A 23,653-nucleotide genomic window follows, 5' to 3' on the forward strand; every position below is an offset into this window, starting at 1 on the left:
TTTTTTTGGTAAAAATGTCAAATATTAATTTTAATAGCTTAAAAGGAAGAAATCGGTGAGATTTTCCTTGCACCAAGCTTAAGCTGTTATGGCCAGGTGCTGTGTCTTGTTGCCAACAGTATTCCCCTTCAGGGTAGTTTGCATCCAGCCAGGGATTCACAACCACTTTGATCATCTCCTGATACTCCTTGACACCGAGTATGGCACACATGACAATCTTGTGGCCTCCTTCACTTCCTTGGGAGGCTCTTCCCGCTGTTAATGATCATCTTGCCCGTACTGACAAGCTCAATAAAGCTATTCACATTCTCCTCCTTGACATAATGATTGTACATCATTTGGCTGTTTGCTTCCATTGTCGTTCGGTTACGTATCGCAAGCAAAGAATATATATATATATACAAATTCCTTTATATGATGTGGTATGATTTTCTTAGGTACAATGTATTCTTGATGGATAATCTTTTATGACTAACTTCTCTTAGTAATGGATCTAATTCTATATTTAAAAATTGAAGCAGGGTAGATAACTATTTTATGTATAATACTGTGAGAATATATTGTATATACTTATTTAAACAACGCCTTTAAATAAGCTAAATGTCTTCCTAGGTAATTTGGAATTGTAGATTATTAAGATTTCAAATCCTTCATATTTTTTCATTCTAAAATAACATGTTGATTTGGATTTTTAGTAAAATAGATTTTCTTTCTATTTCTTTTAATATTCTTCATATGAAGTTTAAATATACCTCATCAAAAATAAGATTTGAATGAGATTCATTAGTATTTTGAAACTTTCCATTGCAAATATGTCGTTGATATTACTTGATAAGATTTGGGATGATTCTATTTGACTTTTGATATGTTATATTATACATAAATCAAAAATGAAATACAATAAACCTATTTCAATATTTATTTTAATATTGATGACTCTATTTCACCGTATTTTTATTATAACATCATATACACTCTCCCTCAGAGATAGAGCCTGAAATTCAACGTATACAAAATTTACTAAAACTGGGATTTGGCAATTTTTTGTCATGGGATTAGGTAGAAATATTTATTGAAGCTTATATGTCTTGCCTATGGCTCTTCTGATTATTATTAATGTAATAAAAATAAATGAATATGACGTCATATTATACCTCTTATGTCACCAGATGCTTTGCTCAATCTCTTTGATGTCTTTTTCTCTATGCGCTCAATTATTGAATAGCAGAAATTCTACTTATAAGATTGAGTATGTATTATATTAAGATAAGGCGTTGCAATTTGCAATAAAAGGTATAAGTACATGAATAGGTAGTCAGTCACGAGGTAAAGTGGCAACATATCACCTTGAGCTTCCTGTCAAGGATGCTTCTTTTGACTACTATATATATGATTAACCACCTGGATATTATGCTAATAATGACGAGATGATAACCTCTGCATATTTTTGTACATAGAAATAGATACAAATATCCTTCAAAAACTGTATATATTTTTCGAATGTTTTCGTGGGTTAATGTTCTATCTTAGGCAAAATCTAGAGAGGCTCATAAATATGGGTAAATTAACAGACAGGCCTATACATACAGGGTCGTTCAGGTAATTCTGGACCACATTTAACTGCAGTCTGATCAATATGGGAAGCAAGTGTAGGTTTGAAATTTTATTTACAAGTTTTAATAATACAAAAGAAAAATAATCATTCAATGGGTCCGCCATTTTCGCCAATCATTCGCTCGTTACAAGGAATAAAGGATTTGCAGTTATTGACTACGTCTGATTGGAGACTTTATCTCAGTACATCGCCATTGGTCCCAGCTTCATACCAAGGTACCACATGGCCAGACAGGAGTTTACAGTACCTGATTTATTCTACGGAAACTGAATCAAAAACCGAGGCTACAACGGACTATATCTTGAAATTTTAAATAAATAAGTGTTTCATATTCAAGAAAACAAATCGAAGGAAATGGGAATGCAAATAGTGTGGCACAAATGTAGATTAATTATACATTTATAGACATAGAAGAATGAGGCAAATGGGTACATTTTTATGAGTTTACATATATATTTCATTTTTTTTTGTAAATATATTTATTCATAAGCAGTATTTTGACATTTTGTTGATAATTTTTTTTTAATTTGATTATTCTAAAATCAAATCTACATATAATAGTTATTACACAAACTGAATTACATGAATTTGAATGATGAATAAAATATTTTTTTGCACAATAATTTTTCGCTGACACCAAATAATAATTGTCTTTTTGCTAGATTTTTTTTTAGCTGACATCTTGAAACAAAGCGAGTAGAAAGTTTCGCTGTTCCTCTTTGACAATCCTTCGTAGTGACTCCATAAGCAAATTGATACGACGATTGCTACCATCTGTCGTAGATTCCAGCCGTGGGAGACGAAAGGGCTCTCCTCTTTCATCTGCGATGGATTTTGTAAAAATTTGACCATTATCAATGGAGTTTCTATTGGGAAAATAGGAAAATTAATAAAATATTGAGCTGAAAAGGGCTATATGGCCAAAGTGTTAATAATACTATTTTATTATTTTGGGTGGCTTTTCTAAGGAAAGGTTGAGCGATAGAATTAAAGTAATCACGTGAAATATAAAGTGAAAAAAATAATTTTTTTCTTATCTTTTTTTTTGTTGACACATCACAAATAGACATGTGCTGATGTCCAATCCGATATTTTACAAATAATTAGATGTAACCGTATCCCTTAAAGCTATTGCCTGTTTCTGTGAGAATTGCTTTGTTTCTTTTGCCAACAGATTTATATCCTGGGGATATAACATTTAAAAAAAATAATAACTATATATTTATTATTAGTTTTTCAGTGACAAGACATTTATTAGGCTTTGGAATCTTACTAATCGTTTTGGAGTTGTAATAACTCAAGAAGATGTTGCTCAATCATTTTACTTTAGACCTTTCTAATTATTTATTATATTGAAAAGGCTGACACGTGAGAGACGAATTGATTGTTGTAAGAAAATTTTAATTTATAAAGTACGGATTTATAAATTTGATTCCGATTTGGTAATGTTAGAATGCACGGCGTTACCTCGCTAACACAAAAATACCTTATTTATTTTGTTGTTAGCTGTTGATTATCTCGTCTCACTTGAGTAGTAAGAATACAAAACTCATGCTCCGATTTCAAAGGGACACGTTTTCTTCTTGATCCATTGTAATTATATAATAATCCCATTTTATTATTGCTATGAAGAAAATTTGGCATTCATATGGAAATGCACCCGTACAACTACACTTTTAAAAAAAACATTACAGAGTAAAGTCGTCTCTTAGGGTAGCCTGGAGGGGTTTAGCCCCCCCCCCTGAATTAAGGAATTTTTGCTAAAAATGAAACATTTGAAATTTTTTCAAAAAAATATTAATATTTGCAATTTAATTTAATTTTTGTACTTTTTTCGCAAAAAAATGAATAAAATTAATTTAATTCAATTTTTCATATTTTTTGTTACAAAAAATTTAATTTTCTGTGAATAGCTATAGATTTTTTAAATTTTCTCCAAATAATTCATTATTTGAAAATATAACTTTTTCCAAAAAATATTATATTTGAAAAAAAAGATTTAAATTCTTTTGTGAATAGCTGTCTATTTTTCATTTTTTTTTTTTGAATATTTGCAATTCAATTTTTTGAAATGTTTTGTAAACAGCTGTAGGTTTTTGAAATTTTTTTCGAAAAAAAATAATTTTTTGAAAATACATATCAATTTTTGAAATTTTTTCGAAAAAGTTTAATTTTTCTGAATGGCTGTGGATTTTTAATTTTTGCTTCGTCAGTATGTAATATTTTAAATTTAATTTTCAATTTTTCCCCCAAAATCTTTTAATTTTGCTATATTTTTTCAAAAAATTCCAAAAACAAAAACCCACAAAATATAATCCTGTCGACGCCCCTACTAACCAATATTGTAATACAGTATCGGATTATGGATAAATATTGTTGGAATGATTGTCTGGGAGTATTTTAGAAATAAATAAATACATTTGCCATGATTTACTTATTTGGCTATCTATCAGATGATTTCTAGCCTTTTTCTGTTTTTCTTTTTGGGCGAAAGGTTCCGTGATAAAGTAAATGTAACGACGTGCAAAATGACCGTTTAAAAATAAAATCAATTTTAATTGGTAATGAATAAAATCTAATATTGTTTTTTGTTTTTTTTACCTGAAGTAATTACCTGCGATGAAAACTTTGTATTGTACTCCTTTTAAGAAGTAGATGAATCATAACAAGATTAATTCATTCGTCTAGGTGTAAAATTTACTTTTTTTTTGTGAATAGCTGTATATCTTTCAATTTTTTTCAATACATTTTATATTTGAAATCTAATTTTTAATTTTTTTTACAAATAGAATACCTGTGAATTGTGGTGGACTTTTGAATTTTTTTACGAATTAATTAATTTTTTAAATATCCCCTTCCCCCACTCTGATGGGTTCGGCATCGGTTACTCTCTTATTTGGAGGACTCTCAATATGGGAACCGTAACTTACGATGATGTAAATGAAGGATTAAAATCCTCCAAATTATTGCTTTCAATGATCACAGTTTTTGGCGTTGTTGGTATGACTCTCCGTGAAGACGCTGATGGTCTTGTGACTGCCCCTTCATTTTGCCGGACTCCTTCCGCCCATATTTCAATTTTTGTATCACCATTTGCCTTTGTATAAATGACCTTTAAAAGAACACAGAGATGGAATATGTAAAAAATATATAATTTTAAATGAATGTCCTTAAAAAAAAAAAAAAAAATAAGTGTTCAAAATATTTTGTATTTTTTACTCCAAGGCTCATTAAACCTCCATTTCAGAAAGTCATCAAATTATTACGGCTACAATGGATTAACGATATAATGAAAACTAGTGTTGAAGCATAAAAAAGTTTTATTATGGTTTGTTGTAACTTTTTCTCACCTGTCCATTCAGGATATTATTGTCAAAGAATCCTTCTCTTTGATCCCCGTTTGGGTAATTGAAGACGACATGCCCGTGAATTTTTCCATCCTTGAATTCTCCTCGAAGGGTGTTTCCGTTATTATATCTGAAATATAAGTTAAAAATATACTTTTACTCAGAAATAGGGAACTTTATAAAAATTCATTGTACTCTGATCAAAAAGAAATCGTTCTTTTTTAAATTCCTAATTAAATTATCATTCAATTTTCAAATTATTTGTTTTATTATGTTGCTACGCATGTCCACAACGTAGGTTGACTTTTATTGCAAAGTTACTTTGTTTTCTAATTAATATAAGAAAGTATTACTCCTACAGGGTGGTTCAGATATATTGCTAAAACATTTAAAGGCTTTTAACTAGACATGGATTTTAGAGCAAATTTTTGTCCAAAATGAGTTAAAAGAGAGCGTTCAAATTTGAAAAATGAGCACTCAGAATATCAAAATGGAGCTATTTTCATTTAAAGAAAGATACAGTTTTATAAGGATGATTTACAGTAATTAGCGTTCTTTATATTTATCTGGGAGTGATCTTCAGGAATCTGGTTAAATGGAGGTATTTAATCATCACCACCACAGAAAATTGCAAAGCTTTGCAATGTCGTGCAAAAGTTTTTTGCAAGATGCAAGGGGGATTATTCTACAGTCAATTTTGATCTTATTTTCCCCTTCTCTAATTTGCTGCTCTCAGAATCCTTTACTATCCGATCCTATTGCATCATATACATAGTTTTCCCTCCAAAAAAGAGCCTAATGAAAAAAGGTTTTTGCAAGTGCATTTTTCCTTGAAAAATGCCATCAAATAATCATCAAAATTGTACTATAATCTAACTGGAATCCAAATTTTCACTATTTATTTATCACCACTTAGGAATAATGAGCTATTTTTACATAAAAAAGGGGAAAATGAGCAATTTTTTGAGCGATTATAGATCTCACAAAAATCCTAAGTCTACTTATAACAAACTAACTACATGGGGGTGGAACCATAAATTTATTAGTATTTGAAAGCTACATTTAATAACATTCAATAATGTATAATGAAATCCACACGGCGCCTGACGTTTTTAGGGAACAGGGGATCCTGTTTTCCCATTGTAGGGGTAACGGTATTCTTCAGGCATCCACAGAGTAATTATACTTGGCACATACCTCATGCTAGACCCTCCCACATAGATAGAAATGGCATGGGTTCAGGTCGGGCTGTTTGTAGGCAAAAAATCCGTTCTCCAAAAATGAGGCCATTTTGTGGCCAAGACGTACTGCACTTTTTAGGCCTTGTGGGCAGTTCACTGTCTTGTTGGAAGGTGTAATTTCTTCCTTGGGTTTCATTATGGGACCATGATATACAATTTGAGTATTCAGTAAAGTTAATACAATTTGACTAAATTGAATGAAACATCTGCCAAAAATTTTACTAATTGTTTGGAGAAAAGTCTTTTTTTAACAATGTCTGTAATTAACAATAGTTCAACTTAAGAGCTATCTAGGGAGTAAACAAATAAGGTTTTGGTTATATTTTTAGAGTGGAATTACTTCGATGACGATTCTCAACTCTACTCCGAGTCCAACAAGGACTTACACTTTTAAATCCCGAACAAACCTTCTGCGTCATTGATGACACTTTATACTTAAATGATCTCTCTTCAAGAATTAAATAATTATGATAAAAGTTAAGTTTTATTTCATTATAAATGACATTAGATAAAGTTTCCTTTGTATTTTGTGACAATTGTTCATTTTGTTCAATAACTGTATCGCCAAATATGTCTCAAAAATGGCTTTGCTTTGAAAGTTTATAATAGAATTTGGGACGTCATTGTAAACGTTATATCCTTGGAGGATCATGGACTGGTGTACAGATCAAAAATATTGTATTGTTATCTTTTATTAACACTCCTTTCCACCTTTTTATGTCCCTAGGTTAGGAGTAGGTCCAAAAATTACGACACAACACTGAAAAAGGTGGAAACCTGTCTTAAGTATGTAGTCAAAACAAAACTGTTATCACCTGTGTTTATGAAAATAAGTAATAATTAGGCTCGATCCCTAAATCAACTCTACGTACTTTTTGAGATGTGAACTAACAATTTTTCACACGCAAAAGGAAACAAAAATCCCCGTTACTTTACAAATGGGTTCTCATTTTCATATGTGTTCATATCTATAACGTACTTAAAAGTATGTTATTCAATGGGTTAAATCATTCTTTTGAAGTGAGCTTGTGAAACATGTAATTAAGGAAAAAAAGTGTTAATTTCGTCTTGTTTCCTCACATTTCGATAATTACATCTCATTTTGTCTTCTAAACATTCAGTCACGTTCTTATTTCCCCAAGGAAAAATAAAAATGTATTCATCAGACGAAACATTCAAAACTAAGATGGGCACTCAGTAGAGTGCAAATCCTCCGTCTAAAATCAAATTGATTTATGTATCTCAATTTGTTCCAAAGTTATATTCGATTATGTATTTATTACGTTTTCTGTTATTTTGACCTCTCCAAATTTAATGGACTCTCTCTGTTACAATATATAATCTTCATAGCAAGTTCTATCAAAATTAATCCGTAACTTTTAGTGTTATCCTAGTGATTAAGAAACAAACTTACAAACAAACCTAGGCAAAAACACAACCTCCGCTCAACTTTGTTGGCGGACGTAAAAATCGTTCTTTGACGTATTATAATCGTCATGGAAAAAAAACAATGATTGAAGAATATGTTTTGCTTAGTCATTGCTGACAAAATTAATATATATTGTAGATTTATTAGATATTTGTTAAAGGTCATTTCACATCAGATTTTTAATTGTCATATTTTTGAAACCTACAAGGTATATATAAAAAGTTTAAAATTTCGTGTGGATTACATTTGTAATCTGTGACAAATTATGATCAATTTTTATCAACAGGACATTCTTATTAAACCTTTGTGTGTGTCACAAAATGCACTTGGAGTAGATAAAAATTCATCTTCCTAATCAAAGAATGTAAAATTGATATATTTTTTTAAAAGGAACGATATTTGGCTCAATATAATATCTTAAATTAAATAAAGATTTTAAACTATAGCTAAAACTCTTGGCTATCTTAATTCATTCCACAAATTTGACCACAAAGCCTATAATTGATTCAAATATATCTATGAAATATTGGGATGTTAGAGCCCTTCGGTTGCTCTATTTCCTTCTTTTTCGTTTGGGCAGAACGTTGATTAATTAATAATATGTGGACTGTAATATTTTCTTTAGATAAATGATATTCTATTGTTATCACAAGGGAATCAAATTGCACATTGATAAATATACTCGCGAATGCAAAAAGAGTAAGGACCTTTTAATATTCCTTCTATCACATCCCAGTGCTGCCATACATATATATATACATAAATCCTACTCTAGAAAACACACACACAAGTGAACATATCATGGAAAAAAAAAAATCGGGATTTTCTTATTTTCGTGATTTTGTTCGAGATTGTTTTTATGTTGGCGTAGCACAAGTGTACAAATAAGTTTAATTACCACCTTATTTCTAATTTCTCTTATTGGTCAGATAATGTTGAACCAATCAGGCATAGATATTTTAGTAGTAAAATTAATCCATCTGACGACTTAGGGAATTGAAGTCCATATACGTATTAAATTATATATGTCTTTTTCTAGGAGTGACCTTCTGTCAAACTCGCGTACATTGATTTCAGGAGAATAACTTCTCCTGAAGTATTTTTTATTTTTATTTGTTCGTTTTTTGACCATGGTCTTATATTATAACTTGAAGTATATTTTGATCAAATTGGATTCATTTTTTAGTTCTAAATGTTATCTACAAGATATGTCAATATTTTATTTATTTTGGGATATCTTTTAATTTGAATTATAAATGAAATACAGTCCATGAACTATATAAATACACAATTTTATCCATTAAAAATATTTAAAGCTAAAAAAAAAATCCAATTTGACAAAGATAAAGTGATATTCTTGAGGTCAAATTCAAGGTCAAAGATTATGTCAAAGATAAAGAAATGTTCACAAAACGAGCTAATATAGAGATTAGTGTAAAATCAAACTTTTTTTCACTCCTTTTTACTTTCCAGATATAGACATTACATATTTTAACTAAAAAATTTCAAAAGTACATCAACTTTAACCAAAAATGACCTATAAATCTCATTTATATTATATATATATTAAGGCGGAATATCCTTGAGGCAAAATGGTTTTAAGGGTAAATTACTTAGCCCCAATTCAGACTGGCAAATAGAAAAAATATCACTAGCATTTTATGTTATTTTTTTTTACAACTCATGAAATTACCCTTGAACATTGTTAATTTTTCACTATTACATTAAAAATATGTCATCTTACACAATAGTACCATCTCCATTCTCTACTCCATCTTTATATTGTCCCTTGTACACGGATGAATCTCGAAAATATGTTGTTCCAAATCCACTTCTCATACCATCCTTCCAATTCCCAGTATAGTTTTTCCTTCCAAAAATATCTGAGGTGAAATAGTTAATTGTTCCAATGCCATGTGGGATTTGTGATGAACCAAAGAGTCTTCGTCCACGAACCATACCCTCGTATAGTCCCGAGTTCAAATCACCATCGTTGAGAAAAAGCTAAATTCAAATATACAAGAAGAATATATTAATTTAATTTGTCAATTAGCATTTTTGTGGCTAAACACACATTGAACTAAATATTTGTTTCTCAAGTTTTTTTTGACCCTGTGGTTTATATAATAATTTATATATTTTTCTGTTATTGTCTGTAAAGTTAGGGCACTTTCGCCCACCGGCTAAAACCCCCATTTATGTATTTTTGTTATTTAAATCTTATGTCGTCTTACGTGCCAAATTGAACAGCTTGAAACTATAAAAAAAAATATTTTATTGGTATTTTTCAGACTTTAAATTTCTTTACTTTTCCTAAATAGACCTAAACATATAAGGATAGTAAAAAAATTATAATTTTATATCATTAAATTTTTGTTAAAACTGACTTTAGTACAAAAATTGTCCTACGGGTAATTTTGACCCCATTGCTATAAATGATAATTTATATTATAAATATTCAATATACTCAGATAAACCTTATGAAATATTTATAGATATTCAATTGTAGACTTTTTAGATCGCAAATAAGAGCACTTTAATTGAAGAAACAGTAGATTTGGAGCTACAAAGATAAATAAATCCAAAGTTTATTTACATCAACGTCACCTAAAACTATTGATCTAACAAAGCCAAAAACATGCATTAGTCTAAAGCTATATCATTTCTTAATTTTGTACAAAATTATGGACAAACGATTGACCTGTTTTTGGTGATGAGAAAATACATGAATAAGAACTGATTGAGGTTTCAAATTTAATTCAAAAGTAATTTGCAAAAAATATACTTGATACCGAATAATTTAAAATCAAGAATTCGACGAAGATCTATTTGAAAAAAAATTATATCAAAAAATGCAGCCGGAAACTTTATCCATCTTCAAAGAATAAATGGTTTTTTTTGCCTGAAACTGTGAGATAGAATGGTTATCCTTGACACAAAATGAAAACGAACTGAAGTACCACTCAAAGCTAAAAACAATTTCTCCTGGTGCCACAACAAAGTAAGCCATAGCCCACTCAGACATCCATGGAACGTTTTGTTTATTCATCATTCCAAAGAATGAAAGTGACAAATTCTGAAGGTCTTTGCAAATATGGACAGAATTTGAAAATCTGGTACATGAGAGACCTTCAAGCTACATTAAGCTGTTTTATTAACAGCCGTCGATAGATCTTCCGATAAGGGAACATCTAACCTTAGGGACGTAAAGAGTGGAAGGCTTTTTTTCAATCTATTCTTCAAATAAATATATTTCATTGGAGGATTTTTTTTTCATGTGATTTAAATTTGTATCAGATATTTTTTATATTGATTTTACCTTTAAAATTAATACGTATTTAAGTAAAAAATTAGCTATTACTTTGTTAATAAATTATATATTATATAATTGATCTCAAACCTCAAATAAACACATTGTTTTATGGGATATTTTTGAAAGCGGATCATTTTAACCCTTCAGACAACAAGGGTGCATAAAATGTAAGGTCCAACTGAGATTTAAATCATAAAGTACGAAAATAACAATTGAAAATTTTCATTGAAATAAGTGTTTGTTGTCTTTATCGCTTTTTTTAAAATCAAGTTATTGTAAGCAAAGTCAAGTGCGAAAGAAGAACGTCATAACCAAAAATATGGTGCAACGGAGAGCTGTAATTCTGAAGCTATCCGCGCATCGAAAATTAACATAAGAGATCTTTAAACTGCTGGGCTGTAAATCCTCTAATCTGTACCTGGGTGATTGCGAGAGGCACACCAAAAGCTTCCACAAGGTCCAGATCAAGGACAAAATTATTGGTTCAGCCAGTTAAAGGCACCATTGAAGACGGAAGAGGCAAGATGACCCTAAATAGTCTTGCACGTAAATTTGACAGAACACCATATGCCGCATTTTGAAGGAAAACTTAAACCTTAATGCCTACAAGAGAACTCCTTGTGAGGGTGTGAAGCCTTGGGATGGAGTAAAACGTGTGACCCGTTGCCAAATCCTTCTCAACAAGCTAAAGAAGAAACCACGTAATGTTGTTAACTTGTTTACGGACAATACCCCTTTCAGCCTTAGGAAAATGGTTGCTAATGACACTGGTTACTACCTGGCTGAGTCCAGGGGAGCCCAGGATGATATTGTCCATGTTAGGAGGGAGTGCCTTTTTTCCAATATTCAGGTGCTTGCTATTGTTGGACCTGATGGGCAGAAGTGTTATCTAATCTTTTTGGAGTGCAATGGGAAGCTTAATAGTGATACGTTTTGCAAGTAACTGAATGAGAAGGCGTTTCTGCGGGCTTGTCGTACCTATGGAAATTCTTGGTAGTGATAACAGGATGGCACCAGCTGTCAAACTTTTAAATAGACCTAGGATTTCTTCCGTACTGAGACTCCAGGTTTTTGGAGAAATAATCTTGGCCTTCCCACAGCCACAACTGTTCCCCACTGGACTTTGGTATTTTTGGGTACCTCAAAGAGAAGCTTTTGGGATTCCAATACACAACAAAAGACCAATTGCTTGAACCAACATAGAGCCAAGCCTTGTAAAGAACTGCTGTGCTAAGTTCTGCACCAGGCTGGAACATGTCATTAAGGCAAAAGGGGCTATATTGATTGAGAATGTTAATAAGGTCTGAGAATACTTTTTTGAAAGCTAACAATTTTTGTAATTATTAAAAAGTGTTGCGTTTTAGAGGGAGGACCAAGTATTTATTAAGTTATCTTGAATACAGTTCCTACAAAATGATCCTTATCATACAAAAAATATTATCCTATTTTTTTCATCTCTGTCTATTCATGTCCAGATCAAGTGATAGCATGATAAATAACTCCATTTTTCAAAATGTCTTCATCTTCTTTGAATATATAAATCGCCATAAATATGTAGATATTTACAAATTTATGTATAATCCTCAAAAAAAAAAAAAAAAAAAATGGACCTGACTATTAGACGAAAATAAATAAAATATAAATTCTTAAAACATTTCTCAAGATTTATGAAGACAAATGTCGTACTAAAAAATACAACACTACGCTCTTATTTTATATATATGAATAAAAAATTCATCAATTTGCGAAAAGTATTCTCTATTTCTTTTTTCTTTTTTTTTACTAGCTTAGGAATAAACTGTGTATCTTGTAAAGTTAGGCATAAATACAATCATTACATATTTTCGTAGAAAATATGTAATAGCATACAGTGTGTGATAATATATTTATTCTTTACACTACAGGACTCGAAGATGAAATCATCAGTATTTACAAAAAACAACATAAAATCCATAATTTTTAATATTTTCATTTCAAATGGAAAACTAACCCATTGGAGGTAAGGTGGCCTGACGTGAAGTGGGTATAAGTGCCCTCAGCCCCAATACGGCCTCTGAAATGGGAGCAGGCCTTGAATACGAGGTCCTTAGGTATGGATGCGCAGTGCTCCTTGATGTTGGCCACCAGACTTGTCTTGGTTGTGTGGGGGGCGTATATTTTTGTGTGCCTAAAAGTAGCCCCTGACAAAATAATCAGTCAGATTAATATTGGGGCTTCTGGGGGGGGCTCTGCCATTTGAGATCCTCATTAAGATATGCGCTTACTTTCTTGTCCCTGAATTTAAGTTCCTATCCAATTGAGACAAAGAACCTCATTGGGGACCGGTAAATGATGGTGCTCACCTTGTCGATGATTCTGTGTCACTGACCTTCCTGGAGTTCTCCTTTGACCTCCGTAAGCTCGAAATAGCACTCCAGGATTCTTTTAATCCTTTCTGGTTTCCTAAATGTAACATATTGTCAGCCAAGTCGCTGTTGCTGATTTGTCCCTGATTATTAATTGGGCACCTAACTACAGTACATCTCCGTTTCTCCTCTGTGACCTGAATTTTCTGCAGCTCCGACTATAGTTCTTCCTTTGTCACGAAATTAGACTAAATGAATGTATTTTGTCTTTATATTACGCAGGACTTAAAAAAAAGGATAGATTGACAACATTTGGTTCCAAGGCGAAGCAAAGAGGGTGCATATTTCATCTCCAAGCCTAATATATAAACAAGATTTATCATGATACTTATAACATATTTGGGGTTAACTAAAATATTAGGAAATGAGAGACGTAAGCGAAGCAAACTGTAAAGCTTTGTAAGGTTGAAGCAATATGTAATCAGAATAGAAAGATGAGGACGATGACCTCCATCTCCTTCCCAATAGATACTAAAAATGACATGATAACCCAAACGATTTGAAAAATCTTTTTGAAATTGCAGATTAGTTCCCAAGACGTTTCATTAGATTAGATTCATCTATACTGATGAAAATTGATATTTTTTTGCGCAAGTTAAAAAAAAAAAAGAAACTAAAAAATCAACATGGTAACCCTCACATTTTGAAGAATACTTTGGCGGAGAGTAGCTTAGCTGTCATGATGTTTCATTAGATCAGCTACAATCAGCTGTTACGAGGGTGGGGGGTAGACGAGGGATATAAATAAGGACATTGGCAAGAATTTACTCAGATGTCGACCCTCAATTCTACGAAGAGTCCAAAAGGGACTTACAATTACAATCCTGCAACAAATCCTCAGGTTTACTCTCAGTTGAATATTGAACCAGGTTTTGAATGTTAGACGAAAAATTTCCTCGACAGCAACGTAGTCTTTCGGCAGATGCTTACACTATTAAAATAACTCAGATCTTCTTATCTAACAACATCACTTTCTTGGAAAAGATAATTTGACCATCATTCAGTCTCTTTTTTCTTTCCAAGTGTATAAGTTTCAAGCTTCCACCCGGTACGTAAGAATTTCTTCGATATCGATCTTCAATCTTCTCCTCAATCCCAGTAATAGTTATTGATTATATTATTTTTTATCACTTCAACATAATTTATCTGAAATATTTTTGCTTTTAATCAACACGAGCAAAAATGATTTGGTTTATGGCACATGTCGTATATGTATATAATTAGTAAATGAAGGTACCTCCTTAATATTTAGAGGTAAATGACTCGACACGAACCATTAATGACGAGGTGAGGAGCGTTGTCATCTCATCAGATTGACATATTTGATAAAAACATAAACAATAAAGGTTTTCTTCTACGTAGATCTATAGATTTACATTCAATTATAGCAACATTAACAAAGATATTTCGATTAAAAGTAATATGGAACAATGGTACAAGGAATTTTATATGTATATATCATACAGGGTGAGTAATTGAAAACTAGACAATTTGAATTTGGAATTATAACACCTATTATTTCGGAAACTACATTAACTAAACTTTGTACAGATGCTGGCACATGTGGTGCCATTGATAATCTTTAATGTAGACTCCATGGACTTTGATAATTGCCTTGATGCACCGTCGGAAGCTCTTACCAGCGGTAATAATATAATTGGGACTCTTGGAGTTCCAATGCTCATCGATGGACGCCTCCAGAGCTTAGAAAGATTCGGTACCCTTGTCTGCCAGGATCTGGCCCCGATATTACACTAGGCATCATGCGACTATTGAGGCATCATTTTTGTTGTCGGCCAAAGCTGAGAGTATTTCATTTTAAATTGCAAAGACATTATCGCCAAGAAACTGACACAGTGGAAACCTATCGAATTTGGGGAATTAAGAGGGGTTTTCATTGCTATACTATTTTTACAATCGAAATTCCATATGATAACATCTCAGCTTGGAAGTTTGCAGGAGATCTGATTGAATTTCATCCTTCGCTCTCAGGAAGATAGTTTTGTATAAGATTATTTGAAATTTTAAAGAGTTTTAAATTCTTTAATCGAATTGATTTTTTTTTCGTTATTCTAGTAATTTTTTCTTCATTTGATGGTTGCTTTTTCAATTTTATAAACTTGTTGTTCCCTTATTTTTTTATCATTGTTCAAAACACATTTATTTGAGTGGATTAGAGTATTTTTTTTGTCCTTTTATGTCTATGTTTATTTATATGTGTAAGATGGAACTTTTCTGGATAAATAAATAAGAAATAAAATGCCAATACCGTCATTAATGTCCTTCTTGCATGCCTGATTAAATTTTAGCATCTCTTTCCATTGTTAGTCCATAGCACAACCATCTCGGTTATTTTGCCTCTTTGAAGGGTCATTTTTTGATTGATTCTCTTAATTTTTCTGAAAAGTGGTGTAAATACACATAGCTTGTCAGCTGATGAGAGGAATTATTAATTCCTCTCATGTATTTATCTTATTCCTCTCTTTTTTAGTGTCTTGATTTTCACTACGCACTCGGTATTTGTCGTTGATTCCTCCCAAGATAAAAATCTACTACTGATAGCAAAAAAAGAATCTTCCCCCTCATTTAAAACCTTTAAGAACTTCAAAACTCTGTAATTAAAGACAGCCATTTTAGGAATGCAGGTCCTAATTATACAAATAATTAATTGCATCTATCTTAATTGATATTTGACTGTTATCAATGTTTTTTTAATATAATATATATCTATAACAATCAAATATCTGATAATGAAATAGCCTTGTTTTATTAACGGATGTAAAGGATCAATTTTTCTTTGTTGGATGTACTTCCGTGTCTCAGGATAAGGCATATATGTAAATTAATTAAAAACAATGTCGTGATTGAAAAGAATAAGAATCTACTTTTTGCAGGCCTTTAATGTAAGAACGTGCATCTGAGAAATGCAGCAAATACCTTAAAAGTATAGGGTGAAACAGATCAGTCTCCCTTTCCAACATGTACACTTTTTACAAGGTATGTTCAAACAGTAAGGTGAGTTTTCAAATTTGGCGTGCAACGTATATCTGGTATGTTATATTTTTTAATTTTTTTGATGCTAGTAGAGCGGTATAATATATTCAGTTCATTTGGAAGGCCATATTCGTGTCAATATAAGTCGCTAAAATAAAATAATAGTTTTAAACTATGGCTAAAATTCGTAGATATCTTAACTCATTCCACAAATTTGAATAAGAAGACAATAATTATATCAAATAAGTACATGAAATATTGTGCTTTATCTATACGTAGGGGTTCATTAAAATCTGAACATTTTGAATTTTACATTTCAACAAGCTATAATTTATTAATTAACTATATAATTTCAACAAAATTTATACTATAAATAGATGTGTAACAAAGCTCTCTTTATCATTAATGAACCCGCCTTTAGAGGTAACGATGACTTCCAGGCGGCGGTGAAAGGCCTGTCAGATGTAGTCCTCTGTCATGGCGTCCAAGTGCTAGCTGACAGTGACTTTGAGAGCCTCAACGTTTGGATGGAGGACACTGTAGGTCTTCCCCTCGAGATGAACCAAAAAAGGGTAGTCGAAGGGGTTAGCATCAGGGCTGTAAGGGCGGGGGGGGGCAAAAGTTCAAAAAAAAAGTTAGAAAAAATTCAAAAAACTCATTCGAAAGAGTCTTGCAAAGGAGAAGATATGGGTCGATTTAATTACAGGTGTCAAAAGTGGCCTCTCCTCATTACAAGACTGTTTCCACCCACTTTTTTGAAAACCCCAATATCTGTTGCATGGGCCCTCATTGGCCGATTTCCCTCAACTCCTCTGGGTCTAAGCGTTCTTTCTCTACTACGTTTTCGGACTTCCTGATGGCATAGACGTGTGTCCTGGAAACACCCAACTGTTTGGAGTGTGCAGATGAAAATTTGTCATTTACGTTTAAGTGTCATTTTCTCGATTTGTACGTAAGATTGAGAGCTCAGGTTTGTTCTGTTGCGTAAGCAAAGGATTATGCATTAATATATCTTAATATGAAATAATTTTAATCACTCAACCTTAATTCATTATTGAATTAGTATATTAAGTAAAAATTAAATTGGGAATTTCCTCCTTTTCTTGAGATCTTGTTTAACATTGTTTTTTATATTGACGCACCACGGATCTTATTCTGGATCAGTGGGTAAAATGAGTAACTTATATGTGTATACCTAATAAAATTTCAATTCTGCAATATTTCTCCTTACTTAAAAGTATATTTTCATTCGTTAACAATTTATAATTTTATTTTTTAGTTGTTTACCTTGAAAAACTTTAGGAACGATAGCCTCTATCTCTGTGTTAGTTAGTGAGTGAACGTTCCTTCTCAAATGTCATCTCCTATCAAAATTCTTTGTCAACTTCAAGCATGTATAGAACATGCACTTACGAATTCCTTAGTTTTTCACGTATATTGTCTAGATTTTATAGAGAACTACGCATGTTCTTACAAGTTGGCTTTAAGCTATATATATTTTTCATGTGTGAAGATGCAGTGTGTCAAAACAATCTTGAATAAAAATCAAGAAAAGAAGCAAACCCCACTGTATTGTTAGACTTCCTATATATGTCAGATACAGCCAATATTTCATAGACCAATTTGAGTCAATTATTGGCTTTGTATTTAAATTACTTGGATGAGTTAAGATATCAAAGAATTGTATCTATATTTTATAACCAGTATTGCATTTAGGATACTTATATTGGCTCACCTACGGCGTGAAACATTTGAAGATGTTTTGCTAACTCAAGTGTAGTTATAATTTGCTTTTTAATTGTTATTCTACGGAGTGGTCCATTCAAATCTAAACACTTTGAATTTTAAACTTCAACAGGATGTAATTTATTAATAACAATCGAATTTCCACGAAATTAATACTGTAAATAAATGTGAGTCTGACCACTCTTAATGTAGCGACAATGATGGTTTCCAGGTGGCGGTGATATGCCTGCACCCGCTGCAGATGTAGTCCTTTGTCATTCCGTCCCAAAACTGCCTGACAATGGGTTTGAGGGCTTCGATGTTTGGATACTGGGCACTGCAGGCCTTTTCCTTGACATGCATCCAAATATTGTAGTTGAGGGGGCTGGCATTAGGGCTGTATGGGGTCCAAAAGTTTCAAAAAGAGTTCAAAAGAACTCAAAAGCCTTATTGAAAAGAGTGTTGTAACGGAGAAGATGGGTTTATTTCCTTGGAGGTATATAAAGTTTATTCCCATCAACTTTTTTGGTAGCTCTCTTGAGAATCTTGTGTTCAACTCTGAGATCTCTTACATGGGCCCTTATAGATTTGAGGGGATTGGTTGCGGCTGTGCGGCTCCAGTTTTGACATATCCCTTCTCCAACTTAAAGGACTTGCTGACGGCGTAGATGGTGTCCTGGATACGCCCAACTGTTTGGAGTGCACGAATGGAAATTCGCCTATCAAGTTCAAGTGTCATTTTCTCGACTTGTATGTAAGCTAAAGAGCTCGAATTTGTTTTGTTTTGTAAGTAATTGCTTGTACTTTAATATATCAAAATATGAATTAATTTGAATGACTCAACCTTAATTAATTATTATTAATGAGATAGTGTTCCGATATCAATATACCACTCAGTATGTGAATCAACGTCAGAGTTATTTTAAAATGTCTGAGTTACAGAAAAGATTGTACGTGCATATTATATACTGTTTATTTTATAAATAAAATATTTACTGTCGACTCTGTGCAAAATTCCTGGAGCACCAGATACATCCCCAGGAATCTAGAGGATGTTCCCCTATGTGTTAGAAATATGGAAAGGGTAAAGATCTTCAATTAACTATGATGTTGGAAGTAATTGGAATCGAAATAGAACCATGAGAGGACGTCATTTTATAGTTGGTTATCTTTAAAATAGGAGTTCAGTAAGGAGGCCTATTGTTACAAAGTAGATTATACGTACACATAGAACCTCAAGGTTTCAGAAGTCTCTTATTATATGTATGTAAAATAAAATTGCAAGATATTTATGTACCTCAATACAGTTCTATGAAATTATAGCAAATTATCATGAGCAAAAATATGTACGTCTACCAATTTCAAGTAGCCTTTTGAAAATATTATTTCCTACTTTGTATGTTTGAATTATATTTGAAACATACAGTATGTCCCTTGGAATCACGAACGAATTGTTAAAGCAACACTTTAACAAGATTCTTAAAAAGTAATATTCGATAGACAATGAGATTTACATATATTTTAACTAAATATAAATAATTAAATCTCAAAGCAGCCACCCTTGGCCTCAATCCTGGCCAAGGTTCTAGGGATGAAGGGTTTGTGAGTAGTGTTGTGTTGCTCTTTATTTATTCGGTCTAGTTCATTCCAGTCTTACGACAAATCCCTAGGACTCTCAGTAATAGGACAAACTTAAAAAAGGAGAAATAAAGTTGAGTGACGTCATACATGACCAACATTTATAAATTTTTAGAACTGATATGCAGGACAGAACTGTGCCCGACCTAGACTGAACTGGAAGGGATTGCAGTCTTGAGCCCTAAATAAAGACTGACACTACACTAATTGCAAGTCTTCTTCACGAATTCTTCCGACATGTCCTTCTTCACGGTAGTCTTTGGGGGTATTCACATGGGTGGTGGATGAAGACTACCTCTCGATGGTGCCCCAGATCCTATAGACAAGATGGTTGTATTCTGGTGACTGGTGAGGACGGAGGCCACATTCACCAAGGCTATAAATACCCCAAGTTGTGTTCATACTACTTTTGATTTTGATTTGGCCTAGTGGCTGCAATTTTCCTGGAAACCATAATTCCCCTTTAAGTAGTTGGCCTTCAACCAGGAAAATGCTACTGTCTCCGTGACCTCCAGACACACGTTTGCGCCATTTTTGAGGCCCGTTGGAAACCAATAACGTGACATTGTCTTTCAATCGGATACATCGATGCTGAACATCTTGGTGGAGACTGGGTGTTTGGTGTCATTGATAGGAGACACTTCTTTGACTCAAAAACCCAAGACACGGTCTTTCCTATCTTGTTTCACCGTTTTTGTCTTTGACAACCCTTGACTACATGCTAGCTTATGGCAGGAGCAGGAAGGGACGGAGAACGGAGGAGGGCATCTCCAAGTCATTCAGACCCTGATAATGGTATTTTTTCTAATGTTGAACTCTTTTGCTAAGGTCTTTATGCTGGTTGAGTGCGAGTTCTCAATGGGCATAGAGATGTCGGTCAGAAAGTCTGCTGTTCTCTTCCAGTTTTGACCAACACTTCCAGGCTTCCTCTCAAGTCTCTTGTTGTCGTCTTTCAGCTTTTTACTATTATCAAGAGATAGTACCATAACTCATTCCCGCGTCAAGAATTAATAATACACTATTTCTTTTTTCCTTCATAACTGTTGCCCTTAGTATAATGAAGAAATTAACTTACGAAAAATTGTGTTTCTTAATTTTCTACCAGTTGATATTACAGAAACAAATAGTTTAATTATTAAGTAAATAATTGAAGACCTATTCAAAACTTCATTCTGGATTCGCTGAAACACTCTGTAGTCCAATTACAACTTTTTACTTTGATATTTGTATGTACGTTGGAATATTTGACTATCTTATTTTTTGCTTCCATTTTATGGAAAAATAAGATGTTAGCGTTCTCATCCATCAAAATTAATTATATGGGTGGTCTAACCACAAAAAATAAATAATATAAGATCAACTATCGTTAATGTCTACTTGTAAATACATAATAAATACCTATTTACTTGATAATAAAGGCGAATAATTTGTAAGGAGCTAAAATATTTTAGATCTTTTGGATTTGAACATGTATTATTTTTATGCTAAGATTTGCAAAAAGGGCGTTGCAAAAAACAACAACAACAACATATATGTTTTGATGTTGACAAGTCATTAACAAATTTAGTTCCACAATTGATGTCAGGGCCGGACGTATTCCACTTTAAAAAATGACATTACAAATGTATTTCCCACAAAAAAGTAATTTGATAAAAGATAAGTTTCGCATATTTTGGTGAAAATATCGGTTTATAAGGCCTTGTATAATCCATTTTGCATAGGACCCCTAAATGGCTAGGGTAGACCTTGATTTATGTAGCGCATGGGCGAAAAAGTACCGGACTACACTCATAGATGTCGCTATATTTACTCTCACCTCATTTTCAGGTAGTACCAACCTTAAAAAGACAGTTGTCAAAATTTAATGATAATCTGTTCCTTAATTTATGAATTATTCTGCTAAATGTGAGGCTACGTTTTTATTTTAAAAAAAATGGATCAAAAGCAATTTCAATTTTGACACTACTTCTTGATAGAAAAAAAAAACCATTTTAAGCTGGGCAACTCCTTGAAAAATGTTATGGGCACCCATTCCATAAAGTGAATAAAAAAATCAAAAAATAATACTTAAAAAAAAGCAAATTTTGAACGAATATATACGTGTTTTCTTTGTTAAGCCCCGTTATTACAATATTGAATATATATATACCTCAATGTTTTACATTCTATAGTGGTAAGACTCTCATTCAAAGGGAACTTAAAGAACCAAATCTTAAAATTTGGGGTTTAGAAGTTCTTTTTAGAACTTTATAAACAATTTTTATTAGGAATAAAATTCTAGATCAACGTTGATCATACTTTATTTGTAGTTGTCATAACATGAGTACGTTAGGATTCTGATCGAATTTCTCAACCTATTAAGCTACATTTGCTTAATTTTTAGGTAAATAATATCAATCAAGATTCATCTACTATTTTTTTTATTCTGCATAATTTCTGAGCAAGGTTTGTCTTACAATGTCGGATCACAAATGTATTTTGATCTGCATAATCGGTCTGTTAAAATATTTTTAAGATATACAGTTGGTTCAATTTCACCCGTCTTTACCTTTATTGTATTGATATCACAACGCTTTCTTCGAAAGCAATCAAAAAATAAGCCCTAAGCTCCAAAATCAGTTAGAAATTAGCCAACTTTTCCAAATTATGGAATTATTACGCAATATTGGTTGTGAATTGTTCACAGCTTAACAAAGAGCTTATTTAAATTCAACCAATCCACGTTCAAGAAAAGAAGATCGACAGATGCCAACAAAATACCGTGTACATTTTTAGGTTAGTGAACAATTAAAAACCAACCCAAGTATTGAAATATCTCGAGGTATTTCCTATTTAAAATCTTTCCGGAATTTGAGTAGAGTCGAAGAGTGACCTGCAATTTTAAATCGAAGATTTTCTCGGCCCTTAATTTTGTCTATACATTTTCACCTCTGGTGATTTCGCTTATTGTGAATAAGGACGAAGGAGTAAAAATTCACGGATCTGGGATCATAAGTCTGGAAGAAATGTAAGAAACTCCATCGATAGAAAGGAAGTAATATTTCAACAGTAAATAACTGAAGGTAAAGTTTGAAACAATAATACAGGTGTGCGCGTCTAAAACTGAAGACTCCTTTAAATTTTACGCCATGCACATATTCGTGATTTTATTGGTTTGAAACCGGTTTATACTTCGAGGTAAGGGTCTTGAATTGTTATAAACAAAACTCCGGCAAAATCTTCATAGCAACAGTGAAACAACAGCTGATAATATGGAGAGACATCGAGTCGCAATTTTTGAACTTTCCGCGCAGAAAAAACTCCCACTGAAATTGCCAAGGTTCTGAACTGCAGTCACACCACCACTTACAGCGTAGTAGCCACAGGGACTCCTGAGGAGACCACAAGATCTAAGTCAAGGCCTCGAAGGTCGAACGAAATGGTTGCTGCTGTAAAAAAGTATGTCGAGGACAAGAGAGGCAAGGTCACTGCCAGCAGCCTCTCCAGGAGTTCAACGTCAGCAGAAGGACCATGGACTGGCTCGTTAAGAAAGATCTTGGCCTTAAGGTCTACAAGAGAACTCCTTGTCAAGCCCTCAAGCCTGTAGACAAGGAAAAACGCCTCGCAAGGTCGAAGATTCTTCTCAACAAGCTTAAGAAAAAGCCAGCCGATGTCGTCGTTTTGTTCAGTGATGAGACGCCTTCAGCATAGGCAAGATGGTGGACAATGACACCGGATTTTATCGTAGCTTTATGGGGAGTTTTTTCCCGCGCGGAAAGTTCCAAAATTGCGAATCGACGTCTCTCCATATTATCGGCTGTTTTTTCACTGTTGCTATTTAGATTTTGCTGGAGTTTTGTTTATAACTAGTCAAGACCCTTGCTTCGAAGTATAAATCTGTTTCAACTCAATAAAATCACGTGCATGGCGTTAGAAAAATTGAAAAGGCGGTGAATATGTTATGTGA

The 23,653-nt window shown here is 32.7% G+C and overlaps 1 protein-coding gene across 1 annotated transcript in view; it reads right to left on the minus strand.

The window, feature by feature from the left end:
* Positions 1-2,044: 2,044 nt before the first annotated feature.
* The window catches only part of LOC121132005 (uncharacterized), a 115,295-nt gene continuing 93,686 nt past the window's right edge, over positions 2,045-23,653 (minus strand). The window contains exons 2-5 of the mRNA XM_040727434.2: positions 9,377-9,636; positions 4,966-5,092; positions 4,546-4,727; positions 2,045-2,481 (exon numbers count right to left, since the gene is read on the minus strand). Of these exons, the coding sequence (XP_040583368.2) occupies positions 2,286-2,481; positions 4,546-4,727; positions 4,966-5,092; positions 9,377-9,636 (765 nt within the window). The 3' untranslated portion in view covers positions 2,045-2,285. The remainder of the gene's footprint in view (positions 2,482-4,545; positions 4,728-4,965; positions 5,093-9,376; positions 9,637-23,653) is intronic.

The sequence above is a fragment of the Lepeophtheirus salmonis genome, chromosome 1 (assembly GCF_016086655.4).
Source record: "Lepeophtheirus salmonis chromosome 1, UVic_Lsal_1.4, whole genome shotgun sequence".
NCBI lineage: Eukaryota > Metazoa > Arthropoda > Copepoda > Siphonostomatoida > Caligidae > Lepeophtheirus > Lepeophtheirus salmonis.